Genomic DNA, 20,098 nt, shown 5'->3' with positions numbered 1-20,098 from the left:
AAGCATAAGGGCAACTGATATCTTCTGTTTATCAAGCAGAAAAAAAAAAATCAGTTACTTGAATGTCAAAATGTTTGCTGAGCGTTCACTCCATTGTTTAAATGTTGTTTTTGAAGGTGTTTTTTTTTTTCCCCCATGCATTCCACCTTGACAACTCATTACAGTATAGCCAGAGGCTACTTATTTTTTTTTTCAGCTAAATCCATTACACATAGATTTCAGATAACATAGCAGTAGGGGAAAAAGTCATTAGCTCTTGTGCCAAGATGTTTTTTCCTAAGGGACACAGGCCACTATATTGCTGGATTCTACTTCACAGTAATTTATTTGCACATATTTGTCCATTAAGAAAACTATAATTCACAGCACAACAGGCAAGAATGCATCTCAAATAGTGTATGAAACGTACCACGATACTAACTGGTGCTTACATAATACTCACAGTAACTCAAAATGTATGTAGATATGTACTGTATGTATAAAAAATAAAAACAGCACTGCAACTGAACCGATTAACCTGAAAGTGGAAATACTGGTTCAACATTACAAAAAAGCAATAAACGGTCAATATTTATTTATTTATTTATTGCAGCACAGACTCATTTTATTTTCACACAGAGCGGATAAATCTAAAAACCATTATCAATATAAGTGACAGGCTTTAAATCTTTTAATATAGACTTTTATATCATCTCATCTGTAAATAATGTGCATTGCAATCCAATTGTCACCTAAGTTAACAGGAAAGGTTGTATATGCTATTTACTTAGGGTAATTAATAATGATGGATTTGGCTTTAAAATGTTTTAGGTCAGATCAAGCTGTGTATGAAGCCTGGAGTCTAACTCTCATCATGGTCTGATGCTTTTGGAGTGCCGTTAGTATTGTGACTGAAGCCTGATCATCACATGAACACTTTCAGTCTGGATTATACTGAAGGTTTTTTGTATACTGAACACATGCTTTGTATTCAGCATGCAATTCAGATGACCTTACTTGGTGTCAAAATGTGGGTACTGCAATTAAATCTTGGCAAACAACCTGATCCTTAAAAACAACCTCAATCATCTAAAGAATTTTATGGATTGTGACTTCTAATGGATGTCAGCTTATATCATGTTTGTGGAAAATCTCTAGCAAAAAAACTTTTTATTCCAAATTGTTACTTATTAGCACATTTTTTAAATGTCATTTCTACAAGAAATAAATACAATTTAACTGTAATAAGTTATCTATTTCTCAGTCTGGCAACCTAATCTGGTGCATTTTTCTTTTTAGGAAAAAAATTGATTTGGAGAAAATAGCTTTGAGAATCTAGCCCAGTATCACAAATGGTTCGATTATTATCATGCCAAAACCCAAAAAAAGTCACATGGTTACATTAGGCAGCCATATACAAGTGAATTCTTCAAAAACAGTACAAATTTCAAATATCTCAAAAGAGCCAACTTCCCAACTTTTCGGTATGTTTAACATACCTTTGTCAAGGGAAAGTGTGTTTGAAAACAAGCAGGAACATAGGATTTTGATGCCATGGTTACTACACTTTCTATTTAAATATATGAATGTGCTTGTGATATAATTTACTACATAGTTAATGATGTAACAATCTACTATTCCTTTCTATTTAAACTTTCAGGCATCATGGTATTGAGTCTATGTATCTGTTTATTTTCCTTTATTCTTCTACATTGTACATTATCTCATTTAGTTTCTTCTAAAACTACAAATTGTAGGTAATTTGTGTTATGTTTACTTTTTATAAAAGTGTCGAACTATGGGTTAATTATATATATATATATATATATATATATATATATATATATATATATATATATATATATATATGTATATGAAAAGCCCTAATTTGATAATTGTTTTTGTTTAATTATCACCCGCACCTGGTAATGATTGTAAATTAGTGCCAGGTGCAGGGTTTAAAAAGCGTGCAGGCAGTCTGTTCTGTTCTGCTGTGTGTAAAAAAGCCTGCTTGATAGTGTGCTCAAGCGTATTGAAAGACAAAGGTACTGTGTAAAGCCTTTTCGTGTCATTTGTTTAAAAAAAACTATGTGTTTTGTTTTTGTTTGATTTTGTTTTAACAGGTAAACAGCTTAGCTGTCCTGTTTGTAGTTAGGTTCCTGTTTCTGTGTTTTAGTTAGTGCTCAAGAATAGAGCTTGGTGTTTGTTTTCATTTTGTTTATTTTATTTTGTATTATTAAAAAAAGTAGCACAGCAGCGCTTTTGAAACCAAGTTCCTGTGTCCTGGTTCTGGTTAAGGGGCAAAGAACCCGAGTAGTGCAAGCTTGGTTACTATATATATATAGCTATACACACACACACACACACACACACACACACACACACACACACACACACACACACACACACACACACACACACACACACACACACACACACACACAATCGCGACTAACTCGACTGGTGGATAACTCGACACCTTCGCTTAATTTGACACAGTCTTGGTCCAGGATTTTTTCCATATAAAATATATGCATCCTGTCTCAACTTTTTTTTTATTCGACAACATGCTTTACTCATAACTGGACACTTATTACTGGTACAGAAGGGATAAAAACTATTCCAGACTAGTGTATAACTTGACACTGTCGTTTTATGTGAGTGATCTACTTAACTCTATTTTTAAAGAAAACAAGGGATGTAACTCAAGATTGCACACAGCACAAGTTATGAGAATCAGGGACTTGGCGCCCGTTATACTACAAAAATGATGTGACATGTTATTAAAGGCATACAGTTGGAACAGCATTCACCTTACCTTGCACATTATAGAGGCGCAGCGAATGGGTGAAATGGCGGTAAGTGCTTGTGATTTCAGAAAAAAGTGGTCCAGTGGTCACTCTTATTATAGGGGGCTCAGAAGTAACGTACGGCTGTAAGGAAAACAGGATTGGAATTACATTGTGTAAAAGCGCTCATAAAATGAAGAGGCGAGCTCCTAGTGTATATGCAATGCACAAAAAGCAGAATCAATGAATGCCTCCCCAAGGATTATGCTAAGCAAACAGACTTTTATAGAGATTCAGTCACTGGTCCTTTGACTTGTATTAGTATATTAGTTACTAATTACTTTATACTACCCAAGTTAATTGCCTAGTTCTATCAGAAAATAAACACCACAGAAAGGCAGAAAAGACAGACAGTTACAGATGTGGACTGGGTAAGAGCCAGCAACCTTGTGTTTCCAATTACAAGCAAGCATCTTAACCACTGTACCAAAGCATTGTTTTACTGTTTTTTTTTTTTTTTTTAAACAAGCATTGTCTCGGGCATTAGGTTTAGCTGTATCCCTAATGGTAGTGCATCACACAACACTGCACCACATAACACTATGTTACACACAAAAACTCATAATATACTCTTATTAGGAAAACTCAGAAGATGCTGTTGATGTTTGTTTATTTAAAATTATGAATTTTAGTTCTACTAAAGCTCTACACAAAAAATGTTTTACTTCAGGTGCCTTTATCAGTGTTCTTATTTGTTTTTAGCTCAAGATGAATAACATTCTTAACACATTAAAGGTAAAAATAAAACAGCATTATTAACAAATTAAGATAAATATTAAAAAGGAATAAAAAAAAAAAAAAACACAAGAAAAAAGAGAAGTCAAGATTGGAAGTTTATTTATTCTGACTCGGGTCACTGGTCTGAAAACTGCATCCAATTTCACTTAAAAGCTTTACAGCTTTACAGAAACCACTTCCAGCAATTCAATGAAATGTCACCATTTCCAGCTGGGTCGTGATGACAGACTTGCTTATTCAAACAGGTCCAGATAATGCATGGCATTAGCAATCTGGCAGCTTCTTTCATTCAAACGTCTTAATAAAGTTGAGTACATGCAAACAGAATGTATGTATAAACGCTGCATTGTAGTATGCCAGTGTTTCACATGCAGCTAATCTTTCTTAAGTACCTAAGTGACCACAGAACAATATTTGAACCAAATGTATTTTTGGCACTGTCGATGCTTCCCATGCTGAATAACCTGTTAGCATGCATTTGATCTATTTTTTCACGATACCTTAGCGTGCCCATCAGGAAGGAAAAGATATGCGCCGCTCTTATCTCTGTTGCTGGTTGTTCCATACCACATAAACTCCACCTTCACATGATGTTCTTTACTATCATCCTGAAGCTTCACTTTCTAAAATAAACAAAAAAACTAACTTGGACTCTTGGGGTAAGCACTGATAGACCCCACTGACTAGCAATGTTTCTTAACACATTCAGATGCATGTCTTTTTAACAATCTCTACCAGTTCAGTTACAGAGTTCAAAACAAAAGTCCTTTGCATAAAGAAATCACTGGATGGCACTATGTGCAAATTAAGCTAAAATCCAATTTAAATAATAAAAAAACAAACATGCATTATTATACTTGTACATTATAATTATTATTCAAATTGCACAAAATGATGCAAGGCCAGTACTAATTTACTTACCTCCAACAAGCCGGTTGATCCTGAACACCAAAGTTGAAGGTGTGGGTTTTCAATTTTGAAGTTAATAGGGTTGTTTTGTGGAACATCCAATTTGAACGGTCCACTTGTACCGAGTACCAGGCTTCCACCTTTTTTGTATAGATTGTAGTCTGCGAGGTGTGTGTTCATGTCTGTCCCCTCAGTGAGCTGGTATACTCCTAGGCCCAGTGCAGACAGCTGGGCCACAAAGGAGACCTTTGTGGAACAAAACAGAAGGAGACCTTTGTGGAACAAAACAGAAACCTTGCATGGAAAATAATCTCAAATGTTTGATGGCTGTCCTAATTTGGGTAGCACAGAAGCTGAAAGCCTTTGACCCAGCTAACTTCAAGCTTTCTATTGGGATCACCAGCAGTTTATACTTCTGGGATCGAAAGGAGTGGCAAATTAATGGAGACAGCAAGTCCCTTTCAATAATACAGGCATGTTATGCGCTTTCTCGATCTTCTTAAAGTGATATAAGCAGCTACTGTATCCTACTGTTGTCTAATCGATACTGTATCTAGGGGCCCAATTTTCATACACTTTTCCCACATCTCATTCACAAATAAATAATGCTATTTTAATGCGCAGCACCTTTGGAAAAATCAAATTACAGCCTGTTTTAACATTTTTATGGGTATTTAAACTAATAACTTTTTGCGCAAAAAACATCCACTGCTTGCTGTTGTGTATGTAATTCAACACTTTGAGAAGCAAAACAAGACAACTGTAGCGTGAACGTAATAATCCACATCAACAAGATTTGGAGAATGTAAAATTGATTGAAATTAGCATGTGGAATCAGGACTGTGTGAACAAATTGTTGGCAGGAACGGCTGTCAATAATAACAAAAAAAATCATAATAATTGGAGCTCTCAATCACCTGTGCCAACAGTTCTCTAGATACATGTAAAAGTAAGTGTACGAAAGTATGGACAGTATATACATATGGGCACCTCCGCTATATCCTCCACAGGGCATAACTGATGAACTTTGGGGCAGGTTCTCAAAGCTCTTCGTTACAAATCCTCATTAGCATGATTTGTTTTCCGAAAGGACAAATGTAACCAATAAAGTTATTCAATTTAGGGACTTGTACAGTTTGTAGTCTTATATTATTCATTTTAGAATTGATCTATTTTCTCAAAGACCTTTGAGAATCCAACTTTTCATGTTCAATGAAAAACAACTTTCCAGTCCAGTTCAGGACATGAAGCTTCAATTGAACTTTGTTTAACATTCTAAATGACATACAGTATCTGCAACTGCTTCAATGCCTTGTCAATTTTAAACACTATCACAGGATCATACTATACCTGAAAGGCTTCTTTGGATACTGTGATCGTTTCCTCCCAGACAGCACTGACCTGTACCTTCACAGGCTGTCCCAAAGCGGTCAGGACTTTCACTCTAGGGGTATTCACGTACACAGTAACAACAGCTGAACGGTCTTGTTCTGTGGGGTTATAAACCACGAGTGACCTGCAACAACATTACTTTGAAGTTAGTACACTTACAGACACACACAAAGTAAAATAACAAATATTTTACCATTTGTTGATAAAAAAAAAAAGCATAACATTGAGTGACCTCTGAACTTGAATATATTTTACACAACTTTTCTAACAGCTATGTACTTAGTTCTTTGTAAATTGACTTAATTCAGAATAGCACCCTCTTTGTAGTCAGATCCAGGCTTTAGCTTATTTAGGATGAACCAGTTTTTTATCCAGATTTCTACTGGGTGTTTAAGGACAATCTACAGAAAAGTCACAGTATTGCATCGCCTTGAATAACCACTTTAATGAAAGCTTAAGGTTGAGAATTGACAGATAAGTACAGCTGTATTTGTACATACTTTTTAACTCCTCTACAATGATCTATTTCTAACAACCCCAGTCCGACCAGTTTTGTTAAATGTTTATTTGCATTTGATGTAAAAAGGGAGGGAAAAGAGAAAATGTACCTGGGCTCTGTACTGAGTTTCAGGATAGTCTTGTGGGGCAGAGCATCTTGAGAGGGTTGCACATCATCCTATGTGTAAAATAATACAAGAGATCATTACAGAACAGTATTATATTATATTACTAACAGCAGGGTTGTATTTTTTTTTTTATAATACTAGCAGAGGACTAAGGGTTTTTATGCACATTTATAAGCCAAATAAAATGAAAGTTTGTTTCTGAATATTGGGAACAAACCTTGAAATACTGTAAGGAAATTGATTCTACATATTGCTAAACCTTGTCTTATATTTTAATTATTTGAAATATTTCTAAAATATGTTTAGTAATATATTACACATATGTGCATCCACCATTTTACATCACACCATGTTCATACTCAGATGTGCTCATAGACATTAAAAAATATAAACAGAAAAAACTGTTGATGCTTCAGGAATACAATAAAAACCAAAATCATGATCTGGGTTTATAACAGCAATACATAAGTGAATCCTTCTCCATATTGTGTCATCAACTGACAGAATTCATATTTTGCTTGTTTTTTTCAAAGGGGAAGAGAAATAAGATTTACACACTCAGTAAACTGCCACCTTACCATCTGAAGGAAGAGGTTTGAAGGGTTGTGTTTGTAGTCATCCTTGTCCTTCAGAATCAGAAAATGAGCAGAGTCAATTATCACCCGCTTCAAATTCATTATTGAATGAAAGAGCCTGCAAAAACACAGACCAAAACAATTAGCCAGGAACAAATGCAACGTCTGAATTGGCCCCATGCTGTCCTTTGATGTCCACAAACACAGCTGTGTACTGCACATTAATGAAGACAGCAGGTATTGGATGAAAGAAATTAAAAGCAATATTCCCAGGCAGTCGGCAAATACAACAAAGGAAATGGCTCAATGCCCACTGCATACAATCCGCTCAAAAATTACATTTTCTTCTTTTGCATTCTGAGCCCTATTCCTCAACTGTTCAGGATGTTTAAGGTACTTTTTTTTTTTTTATTTATTTTTTTCAAAGCGTGCTTATAAACATTCTCTATGCTTTGAAAAATTAGAACAAACAAGTGAGCTCTTTCTAAAACAGTTGATAAAGGTTTCATTTACTGGCCCTATTCCCAAAATGAAATGTTTTAGTGATTTATTTGTACACATACCAAAGAGCACCAAGCTATGCCTTACCATGAATAAGATGTATAACTATTGCAACTCTAGCATTGCAAGAAACCACCTGTATGTGTTTGAAACGGGCTGAATAAACAAGTCCAGCTGGAGAGGGGTACACAGTAGTAGAAAATACTGAAGTATCACAGGAAGTGGAGACAGCAATTATTCTTAGTGTCAGTCTTAATAAATACCACTAGGGGCAACAGAGTCAAGAAGCAGGCTTCTTAATTTGCTGCTTTGTGCCCCCAGGCACCATGGAACATAGATTTTAGAACTTGGAATACATCAATGAGAAAAAATACACAAAGCTCACAGGATCCAAGATTGCTCCACCAGTACTCTACACCATATTTTTACTTTTACTAACTTTAGTTTTCACAAAAAAAATAAAATAAATAAATATCACTTTGTTGCCACTGCAATGGTCAAATCTCCACATGTACACAGTATATGAAACTACTAAAGGGTAATGGATTTCCACGTATTTCTGTTATTGTTTTTTTTCTTTCTTTTCAGTGCCAGTGAGTACCAGCTTTACTCACTTTTGTAAATGAATTTATACAGTCAGCCTTAGGAGTTGATCAACCTTACATTTTCTCTAACCAAACCCACATTCACTTGGGCTTGTACTAATGTAAATACCAACCAGCAATACCCACAATGTGAAACAGACAGTGTTTCATCTCTGCCATTGGACTTTAATTAAAAGGCCAATTTTTATTTGGTGCTGGAACAAGAATGTGACATGTCTTCACATACAGTAAATACATTCTAGGTCCCAGTACATAAACATCTACTGTGCACTGTATGACTTCTAACAAAATTGCATGAAGAGGATACGGCAGCAGCATTGTCCGATGATTCCACACAAGTAGTTTCAGTTATGTATCTGTCCCTTGTCACTTAGCATCACCTGCCATAAAATGTTTACAGTATCTAGAGAAATAAAATGTCTCTATTTTTAGCAGCAGCATGTCTGCATTGACCATGGTTGTTACTGTAATTAGTATGTTTTCTTTTTGAAAGTACTACCTGCAAAGGAAACAACTTAACAGGTGCCAGTTCCCGGACAAGGTTCTGTAAGTCACCATGACACACACACTTCTAAAACAGCACCATCTAAATTCACCAAACTTGGGCAAACTGTGTGCCCTTTAAAAGCTCAGCCAATAAGGTGTCCGAACTGTGAAATGAAAGTTAAGCAGTGTCCACATTGCTGGAGATATAGAGGAAAGAAACATTTGTGTTTTCAGACATATCACAAACTTCACTGAAAATCAATTCTTCCACACAAGGATTAACTGCTGCTTTATACTGGAGCTGTCTTTGCACAGCAAACAGACAAACAATAATGGACTGCAATAGTATGTGTCTCTGTATTGCACAGTAAAAGTACATTAGGTCAAAGGGACACAGAAAGTTAAAAACAGGAAGGAGTTATTTCACAAGCGCTTTGGCACAAAAGCTGTATTCCAAAAAGCAGGAAGCCAGAAAGAAAACACATTATCTGCTAGACTTCCAAAGAGGGTTTCAAACTCAATATTACCGATTGTCATATTGGGCCATAGTCACAAAGCATTTGCACCATTTTCCTCAAACAAAGCACATTTCAAACAACTGGACTCAACGTTACTGGCAACGTGGAAAGCTGTGGAATGTCTCCAACCTCAGAATCATGGGGTAGTTTGATAGATAATGAATCAACTAAGGGGTGATGAGAAGGGCAAAGCAAATGTATTTTTTGATACATCTGAATTTCCATACAATATCCATAAAAAGGCGCAGGGACACGTGTTATAATTGTATGTGATTTAGAGCCTAAATATCAGGAAGTGTTCCATTTTATTTTATTTCTTTACATTTTGAAGTAAGGTGAATATATATTTGTTATTTTTATCTTTTTCAAATGAAGGGGGTCCCTTTGTTGAGTTGCCATGAATCACATCATTTATAAATCAGTTCAACAGCAAATGCCCAGAACTTCCCAGACCCAAATTCAAAATGGCATTTCTTTGTCAACCAAGAACTATTATTCATCAAAATTTCAGGTACAGATAAATACAGTGCACATTCACTGACAGATAGTAATTTTATATTATACAGTTCAGTTCAAAAATAAATTCAGTTCTAAAATGGAACCATTAAGATGTAATTTTATCGGAGGTGTAACCTTAGTAACGGTGGTACTACTAGTGATTAACTGTCTACATTTCATGTAAATAGCTAAAAACAAGACAGCTTTTATATTCTACTTATTGAGTGTCTCTTAAAGCACTCTCATTGCTGGAACCAGATATCTTCAGATTGATTTGTGTAGCTAAATCAAATGATCTGCCTCTGTTGACGCTATAAAAGCCACTTTATCTGATTTTTAAGCATCTTTGTATTACAATGGCCATTTATAGACTGGGGAGTCTTGAGAAGTGCATACTTTTCTAAAGCAGGCTTCCAAATCAGTGTTCTGTACTACAAATAATTAAACAGAAGATTTAGATAAGAAAAAGGAAACTTAAATAAAGTTTGTAACATACGGTTCATTCTTTTGTTTACTTGAAAATATCCAAATTCTAAAAGTAGTAGCCACGTTAAAATTCCAAGAGCCACGTTCTTACACTGATTCCATCTCTCTCATCAGACACAATCAGGAATATATAAAACACTACCACTGCACAAATGACCTGCTTGCATGACTAGAGGATATTCTTATATATAGCATTCCACACTGAATGAAGCTGAATCCCTTTCCTGCTCAGCTTTATACTTACACTTGTTTTAATGGTTTTTTTTTCTTCTTTTTTTCTCTTTTAAACTCCTGTACCTTTACAGCTACTCTCAGGTGCTAATTCTGCTTCACCCTCGCTGTCAAGTTCAATTGCCCGTGTTTTCTTCAACCTAATTACAAGTTTCGGTTGCGACCAACGTAGGAAGAATATAGGTTCTTGTCAACTGCTTTGCTATCATTTTTTTCAAAACTGAACACACAATTCAGTTATACCACTGAATGTATTTTAGTCGTGAGTACTTGCTCACTGAAAATAAAACTTTAAGGACACAGATTCAATGTAAAGCTATGAAACATGTATGCACACATGTACTTTCATTTACTATTTAAATAACTCTTTTATATTTTTACTATTTTGCTACCTAACATATTATGAATCTGTATTATAATTATAAATGAATGAAAATAATGTACAAATGTAATACTCATATGGGTATACCGTATGTGAAATATGTAGTTTTTCCTGAGGTCAGTTAAAAGGACATGTATGTTAAAATACTTTACCCACAAACTCATATACATTATTCTTTACATTCATTTTGAGTATTAGATTTGTTTATTGAAGTTGAAGCCCAGGCACAGTTTGATCAAATCAATAAGCAAACATTATTAATGTTCATACAAATTACCATAAAATATATTACAAATTGCCGATTTATAAAAGTAATGGCCATTTTAAAAAATCAATCGCATTTGTCGATTTCAGCGAGCAGTAAAATAAGCCCTACCATTATTATATCATGCTGCTAATGTAAAAAGATAATCGTGCTTTACAATGTGTACTGCCGTTTACTGCACAATCTTGGGCCAAAATATAAAATTCATTTTAAACTTTATTTAGCTTCTAGTGTTGTTATGGCCTGTATAGTTCGCCATTTGGTTGTTTTCATCGTTACTTTTCTTTCTGGCGACCGGTCAGGTTTTCAAAAGAGTGTTTTTTTGGTTTTGAAAGGGGGATACGCTCTCCTCATGATATAATTGACATTAATACGAGTATGTAAAGCAAGCCCGTAAATTATTTTCACAGTAACAGGAGCTTACCTAGTGCCATAGTCCACAACAACCCAGTCTTTACCAGTTCCCGTAATAGCATCGTGGTGTTGGAAAAGGCCAAGGTTTCTTCTAGCTTCTGTTAGCAGTTTATAAGTATCAGATGAAGGGAATGCACTCATTTTGTTCCACTTCTGAATATTTGCCAAGGCAAGAGAGTACAGTATCTCCGCTGCCCTGTGAAGAATAAAATTGAAAGAGGTAAAGAAAGCATACTAAAAATGAAAGGTTGAACTACACAATGATAATCAATGGTTCAAGTATTACTGTAAATCGCTACAAATATCTGATGGATATAGGCAAAACAAATCATTGCTTAAAGGCATGGTTGCCTAAGTCTCCTAAAGGCCCAATGACATTTGCTAGTTAAAACATACAACAGTATACATTACAGCTTTGGCCAAAAGTTTTGCATCACCCCTAGAGAATTAACAAATTTTGCTTCATAAAGTCAAATGAAACCTGCTGAATAATGTTACTTTAACATATTGAATTACATACTGCTTTGTATTTTTCCATATACTAAATTATGTACGTATGATTTACTGTTTATTTCTTTTTTAATTATGTCTCAATCCTAAAATTCTAGATCATGCAAAACTTTTAGCCAGAGCTATAGATGAAACTGCTTCAGCACTGGATTTTAATATCCTCTTCATACATGCGACTTCGACAAAAATGAGCAAAAGTGGTTTAAAAAAATGAAAACCTTTTATCAATAGATAAAAGAATACAGTAGAATAGTCAGATAATTTACAAAATTTACCATAGCAAATTATATAAAACTGTTCCAGTAAAAGTGTTAGAAACATTTTCATTATGACTCCAGGGGTTCTTAGCTTTTAACAGTGCTATGTGAAAGCCTTTCCGACATTTTGCATCCATCTAGAAAGTTTCAGTGAATATTCAATTGATGAATAAACTCAAAAAAGCAAAATGCTGGTGAGTTTAAATTCCCAAATACAATGTCCCAGTGTTGCAATATTGTATTCCCACATTCCCAGAGCCATGTTCCCAAACTTATTCTGTTCAGTCTTAAATGATTCATCTCCTTCGTGTGCTTTCTTAATATAATTCAACTTTCAATGCTGTCAAAGGAAGCAAGATACACATAAAAAAAACAATTCCACTTGTCTTGGGCCTATTCACAGTTAGCAATGCATTAGATTCTGAGTTTTCAATTAGATATCTCTGCTCTCGGAGGCCAAATGAGACTGAAACTGTACAGAATGGAGACACAGTATATCACAGGTTCCCATTAGGAAAAAAAAGTCTCATTCCGCTGCTAATACTCGCTAAAAAGCAGTTTTTGTTTTGGTAGGAGATACAATTACCTTGGTCCATTACCCTTTAAGAGCAACTTGGTATAGGTATAAACTATCAATAATGGCATGCATTTTCTTTTTGTTTAGATTCACTTTGTATTATTTTTTCTTTCAGTCATCACATCCTGGTGACTATTTAAGACAGAAGTTTAAAGCACTCCTATGGCCTTAATAAAATGTAGCTCTCAAAATCACCAGATTTGAACCATCAACACCCTGCCTCTGGTGGACTTAAACAAAGTACATCTGCCAGATGTATAGGCAGTTTTGCAAGGGGGTAGGTTAATGGTTACAAATGAGTGTGCCTGATGTACTTGGAGGGTAGTTGTGATTCTGAGAGCTACAGGAAGGCCACAAAGGTGCATTCAACTTTTATGTTTTAAAAAGTCACCAGGATGTGATAACTGAAACCATGGTCATGATCAACATGAATATCAACAATAGCAAGAATACATTAGTGAAGACAAATGCAACATTTCAAGCCCATACCAAGCATCTCTTTAAGAACAGAGGTACATGGGCTGCAGCACATTACAAGGGTTGCTAGTGATATCATAAACCACGAGAGCAAAGTTCAAGGAGTTCCTTGATGTCAGCTTCATGTAAAGTCTCTAGTCTGAGTCTGTACTACCTGCTGTAGGTGTGTTTTCACAAGGCTTATATCAAAGGCAGCTTGCTTTCTTTCTTTTTTTTCTTGGCCATTGATTCTCTGGCTTTAGGTTTAATTTAAAAACAGGATTTGAATTAAGCTTAGAATACTGTCACATAGAATAATTATGACTAAGAGACGGCATAAAATATGAAGGTTCTGTGGCAGTATAAGCAATTCACACAGACCTATAAGCCGCTTCAGTGGCGGTTCTGAACCGTCATAACTCCTCTGTGTGAAAGCACCTTTTGACCACTTTTTTTAACTTTGAAATTGCATTCCCTGCCTCAAGATGGCTTCACATGTACCTGCATGGACCTCTCAGAACTACATTTCCCATCATCCTCCTGCTCATTGGTAAATCCATCTGTTACATATGTGAGCAGGAAGATGATGGGAAATGTAGCTCTGAGAGGTCCATGCAGGTATATGTGAAGCCATCTTGAGGCAGGGGATGCAATTTAAAAGTTTAAAAAACTGGTCAAAATGTAAAAAATAAAATAAAACAATACACACACACACCTCACATAAACAGTTGTAGCAACACATGGGAACATGTAACACAATAAAATAAAAAGGTCCTTATGTACCCTTTAAAGTTCTAATTCCATGGTGGGGGTAAATAGAGCTAGTCTTCCCCCACAGTTTAGTGTGGGACAGGGTTGAGGAGAACATACATCCTTATAAATTAGATTATTAAACCAAGACAGGTTTTATCATGTGGGGTAATAGTGCTAGCACACTGCTTATATTTACTAATTACAGATACAACACTGCATTTTCCATTTGATCCACAGATAATGGAAACTCTAGAGATTTCGTTTGATCACTGCACAATCCAGTCTCCAACTATGCCTTTATTTAATAGTGCAATTAGTTCTCTGGTGTGAACAAGAAAACATACTTGTCACTTATAGTATACACACTTCTTTTTTACACATTTGGTGTGCATACTTACAATCGTAAAACATAGGAATCATCACTCAAGCCTGAGACACAGCAATCAGTTAGCAAGAAGCACATGCAAAGGAACTGACAGCTGCAATAAGGTCTTAGAAGCCTTTCAGAGATATTCACCCATGCCATTCTAATTATGCTTTGCAGAAGCAGAGGAAGAAGAAAAAAAGGCTTTCAATGGAGACTATACAGGGAATTAGTTATTCCCAGTTCTTTTTGATGGATTTATTTCCACTTAAAAAAAAATATATTCAGCTGTGAAGAATAGATCAGTAGACTGTCATTCCGCAGGGAGATTATCATACTTGCAGTGTAATATTCATTTACACATCAATCAGTGTCTGTATCTATGTTGTACAGCATATGTGTCAAACACAAGGCCCAGGGGCCAGATCAGGCAGAGGCCAACACCTGGGCTAATGGTGCAAAGAGGGTCAAGACAAATGTACTATACTCTCCATATTACATAAATAATAATCAGAGAAATCAAAATGCCCTGATTGCAGTGAGGCAGTTAGAGGTCATTTTAATACAGTACAGTTTTATAAAGCTACGGTAGCAGCAATTTTATTCCTCTATCGCGTTTGACACCCCTGCTGCACGGTTTCCAGCTTTTAAGCATGAAGCTTGAAAGAGGATGTATGTAAGAAGTCCACCTTGGTGTCAATGGGTGAACGTAAAGGGCTTTACTGTTTTGGGTAGTATGACTTGTATGACTCCTTCCAGGGCAAGAGAGTTTACATACACTCAATTAAGAGTGTAATACTGTAGTGTCATACCGTGCTCCCTCCTGCAACAATGCTGATGATTGAAATGAATGTCTTCTGTGAACCGAAAACCTAGTATCGAAATTCATGTACAATGACACTGAGAAGACAAATCCTAAGGGAAAGTTAAGAAATATTTTTGGTTTTATAAACCAGTTGACTTAAAACAGTTATGTTGAAATGTTTTGCTGCAATAAATGCATTACAGGGTACCACAAAGGCAAAGTAATGCATTTAATGTAAACACCGGTATTCTGTAATCCTTTAATGACACGCAAATAGAAGAGATATATATATATATATTAACATATGGTACATTTCATTGCTTTTTCTTTTTTTTTTTTTTTTTTTTAATTTTCATTCTCTTGCACTTCTCCAAAAATAATATAATAAATGACTGCTCAAACAATTTATTTGTTTCTGAGGCCAATACTAACAATTACTCCCCAGTTATTATACAATATTGCTTATGAAAACCTTAATAAAAGTTTTGGAGCCACTGCCTCCAGTTTAATTTAGAGTATAATTAAAATTAATGGCTGTATAAATGTTTAATGTATCCCTTGCAGCCCCTCGACTGTCGAAAGAAGGCATACCTTCACAGAACTGTTCATCTTAATCCCCAGTAAAACACAATTTTACAAGACTTCAGCTCAATCCCACAGATCCAAAGTGCATTCCTGTGGCAGCAGTTATATTCTTATTAAGACTGTATTTTATTACTGAAATGTTATTTAGTAAAAGTAATTTGGAGCAGACTTACAGCTCTGGTTCACAGTATCCTATATTTTATTGCCGGAGACATTTTAATTTAAAGTTCCATTGTACCAAATGTTCTGTTTACCCTCTGTTCAATCTATCTTTCACTCGAATCAAACAGCTACCAGAGTAAATAGAGTGCTTGTGTGAATCTACTCTATATGCAAATGCTTTGTGTAAGTGTACATCTCAAATTTATAGAGGGCATTCTGGTCATTTATACCCTGATCGACTCCAGCAAAAGCTGGCCTTAAAGGTGGTTGTCCAATGAATAAAGCTTTATTTCAATAAAGTATAGTTATACTTTATACATTGGATTTTGCATAATAAGAAAATAAATACCAAGATAATATCTTTGGGTGCTAAATTAGGGTATCCCTCCAAAACACATTCATTGATTGGCTTTCAGTCCTCGAAATAGTTCTTATTCTTTGTGACTGGTAACATGCTGTCCAGTCATCAATTAAAACAGTATAAAAAATGAATAGGGTTCTTCGGTTTCAGTTTTAATTTTTTTCAGAATTTCCCGGAACTTTTCTGTGTTTAGTTTTCTTAATTTATAAACGGGAGCAAAATGGTGGGGGAAAAAGTGATGTTCAGGAAAAAAAAATCAGTATTTATAATTTTCAACAATGTGATAATTTTGGTACTGTACGGTGTTAAAAGGCAACATACTTGAAACAGCTGTGTTGTATATTTTAAATGCAGAATAATGCCACTGCTGAATACTGTTTTGCTAATGCAAGACCTATCCTATATACCAAAAAAATAAGTGTAAACAGCTTTTCAGAGTAAGATAGCAGTCCTGGCAGTCACCAGAAAACAAGTTTTGGAGGTAAAATTAAGCAACACAGATACTTCTGTACTTGTGGGATAAGGTGATAATTATATCTAAACTCTACGATTCTATTATTATTATTATTATTATTATTATTATTATTATTATTATTATTATTCATTTCTTGAATTTGTATTTTTGACTTTAATTCTGACATATGTTGAATTTTGACACAACTCTGGTCACACGTGAGTCATGGCAGCCAGGTACATGTTATTGTGACAGCTACAGTACAGAGGTCCAGATCATATTAATCAATATTGTACTGTTATGTGCTATAGAAACATGAGGCAGCAGCACTTTGACAATGAGTGACAATGTGTTTTGTCACAAACACAAAACAAGACACATGCATATTTACACATGAACAATCGGTCTGGGAACTGCTTGGTCCTTCAGACAACTAAGACCATTCGGTAATTTATCTGGACCAACAACACAGTGATTCTAACCAGTTGCTTGACTAACATATTAACCATTGCACCCTTACTTGGTGTATTCTATCAACTGGCAGTGTTTTACTTTTACACTACTATATTATATGCATATAGTAATGCTTACCGACACTGCAATTACCACACCTGGAAGTAGGATTTAAAATATGATTATGGAGCAGCCTAACACATATTATTTGAAATAATACGTGTAAAATATCACCTTTTCATAATACAGCATTAAATTAAATACCTAAATCATTACAGGTGGTGATAAATCAGGTGTTAAGGCACTGTTAGGCCCCCCATACAGTTTAATAAATCAGGTTCTTAATATGAAAACTGCTAAAACAAAAACGAAAAAAAAAACATTTTAATTCTTCCAAATAAAATCATTAGAGGAATGCATGTCTGTCAGATATTGTTTTGATCTCAGAGGGTGTTTTTAATACAAACACTGTGACCTTCATGTCTGTCACCTAATATGCAAGTGTGGATAGATAACTATGATAAAAAGTATAGCAGTAGCAAGCAACAAAAAGTTTTTTTTGCACACAAATGAATGTAACACAACATGGTGTATTATTTTACAACAATAAGCTCCAACTGAGGGAATTATTTGCATGCAAGTTTATTATTTTTAGAGAAGGGAAAAGCATGAAGAGTCATTTGTTTGTTTGAGTGAGATATTTCTGCTGCATTTTTAGCACACATTTCACACATACTCCATTAAGCTTCATCTCCATGCATTAAGAATGATTTAGAAATCAGTGCACATATACTTGACTGATTACTTACATTTTCCTCTCATATTTCTCACAGAATTAACTGTTTATAGTCCTTGATATTAACAATTAAAGTAGTCCTCAAAATAATTCAAATCATGGTGCTTGAAAACAAGGACAATACTGAAATTATTACATCGACCACACACACTTTACCAGTCTTTTTTTTTTATTAACTAAAGCATCTGAATGAGATGTTACCTAGCAGAAATAGATTAATCAAATAATTCAAACTAAACAAAAGACAGACACTGACATTCCATGTCATTTCATGTTTTTGTAATTCAGTCTCAAGAAGTGGGGTAATTCAAGCAGTAGTGGACACTTAGGGCACCTTTTGGCATCATAAAGTTTCACTGTTATGATGGACACAGTAACAGGGCTGAAGCACTCTGAGGAAACCTGGCATCAATATGAATTAAATGTCAGACAAAAACTTGTCAACTCATATATTTTCTAATGGAATGTAAATGTAACATTTTCTGTTGAAATAATGCTGTATAAAAGTGGTATACAGGCATCATGGGGTACCAAATTCTATTATAGAGTCTGGAGTCATTCCAGCTCAAGAGGACTAAGGGGATGCTTAATTCCTTAAGTTAATGATGACAATTTAAAAAGAAATATTTTTTAAGCTCTTTAAGCAAGCTTTAAAATAGTATTGTTATAGGTTAAAGGTCATCAAAATGGGCATTTTACCAATATTTTTCTCCATTGAGAAAAAAATACTAAGGCTGGGGTGATCCATCGATCCATTGTATCATTTGATGACCATCGACGGTCAAGCATGTGCATGTTTTTGACACCGCTTCCTCTGCTTGGCACAAATTATGACAAAAATAATGCAAGATGTTTTTATAGAGGAGTTATGTATAATCTGATGTCTTTTAATTTATATAATAGTTTTCAATAATTTTGTTCAGCATTGATGCTTCAATGCATCTGCTGTAAAAACAATGCATCGATGGTAAAAAAAGGAGTGTCGTCCCAGCCTTAGAAAATATGTTGAAATTGGTCCACTTGAGCTGGAATGACCCTATACTTGTAAATCTCCAGAGCAGGCAAAGCTCACCATGTACAACATGCACCTGAAGGGGCCTCAACTATAACACCAGAGACTTGTGTATAAGGCTGCCACAGGCTATTTTTTTATAAACATGTAAACTAGCTGCTGTAAAACAGCAACACATACATTATTATTTGTTTATTTAGCAGATGCCTTTATCCAACGCGACTTACAGAGACTAGGGTGTGTGAACTATGCATCAGTTGCAGAGTCAATTACAACAATGTCTCACCCGAAAGGCGGAGCACAAGGAGGTTAAGTGACTTGCTCAGGGTCACACAATGAGTCAGTGGCTGAGCCGGGATTTGAACCGGGGACCTCTTGGTTACAAACCCTTTTCTTTAACCACTGTACCACACAGCCTCCAAACAAAACAAAACAAAACAAAACAAAACAAAACAAAACATTACCTTACAATTGGGGGGTTAAAACATAGCTCACATTTACAGGACACTGGACAATTTTATTAAAACATTGCCAGCATAGCAGTTAGCAAGCAGTCTTTCGCCAAATTACTGGTCTAGTTGATTCAGAGCAGAAGTAGCACTGACTTTTTTTTTTTAAATTAAAATCCAGAACTTGAGAAAATTGAGAAATACCAAACGCAAAAACTAGAGAATGCATCATCAAGTCATTTGGAGACAGTCGTCTCCCTGACAGACAGGGGGACACTTGGAATGGGGACAATGTTACAAATGTGTCTAATGTGTCAACTAAACCTGACTGCACATTTCATTACCTCTTTCTCAAAGCCACTCGCTATCTCCAAAATGAAAAGCAAGATCACGTTCATATACACTGTATGTTTAGATTCTCATTCCAAAATGTTTCTTCTGTTATGCTGTGTCAAAGGCTGGTCTTGTGTCAGTTTAATTTATTGTGAAATGCACTGGCTGTAGCAAGTATTATAATAGGGTATTCCGTCTGCAGCCTTTGAAATGAATCTTTGTGCATGTAAATTTCAAGAAGTGCAGAGCTCCTGGAAAATGAGAAATGGAGGATTAGTTATGAGTTCTCGATAAGACGTTATCTGACAAAAGGTTGT

General features: G+C 35.2%; 1 protein-coding gene across 1 annotated transcript in view; it reads right to left on the bottom strand.

Moving 5' to 3' along the window:
* Positions 1-20,098, bottom strand: part of LOC117409290 (alpha-mannosidase 2) — a 116,794-nt gene that overhangs the window by 26,394 nt on the left and 70,302 nt on the right. Inside the window, exons 10-16 of the mRNA XM_058991670.1 lie at positions 11,465-11,650; positions 7,072-7,186; positions 6,476-6,543; positions 5,826-5,991; positions 4,488-4,721; positions 4,067-4,189; positions 2,798-2,912 (exon numbers count right to left, since the gene is read on the bottom strand). Of these exons, the coding sequence (XP_058847653.1) occupies positions 2,798-2,912; positions 4,067-4,189; positions 4,488-4,721; positions 5,826-5,991; positions 6,476-6,543; positions 7,072-7,186; positions 11,465-11,650 (1,007 nt within the window). The remainder of the gene's footprint in view (positions 1-2,797; positions 2,913-4,066; positions 4,190-4,487; positions 4,722-5,825; positions 5,992-6,475; positions 6,544-7,071; positions 7,187-11,464; positions 11,651-20,098) is intronic.

The sequence above is a fragment of the Acipenser ruthenus genome, chromosome 2 (genome assembly GCF_902713425.1).
Source record: "Acipenser ruthenus chromosome 2, fAciRut3.2 maternal haplotype, whole genome shotgun sequence".
Taxonomy (NCBI): domain Eukaryota; kingdom Metazoa; phylum Chordata; class Actinopteri; order Acipenseriformes; family Acipenseridae; genus Acipenser; species Acipenser ruthenus.
The sequence above is the reverse complement of the archived record's forward strand: the minus strand, read 5'-3'. Positions and strand labels throughout refer to the sequence as shown.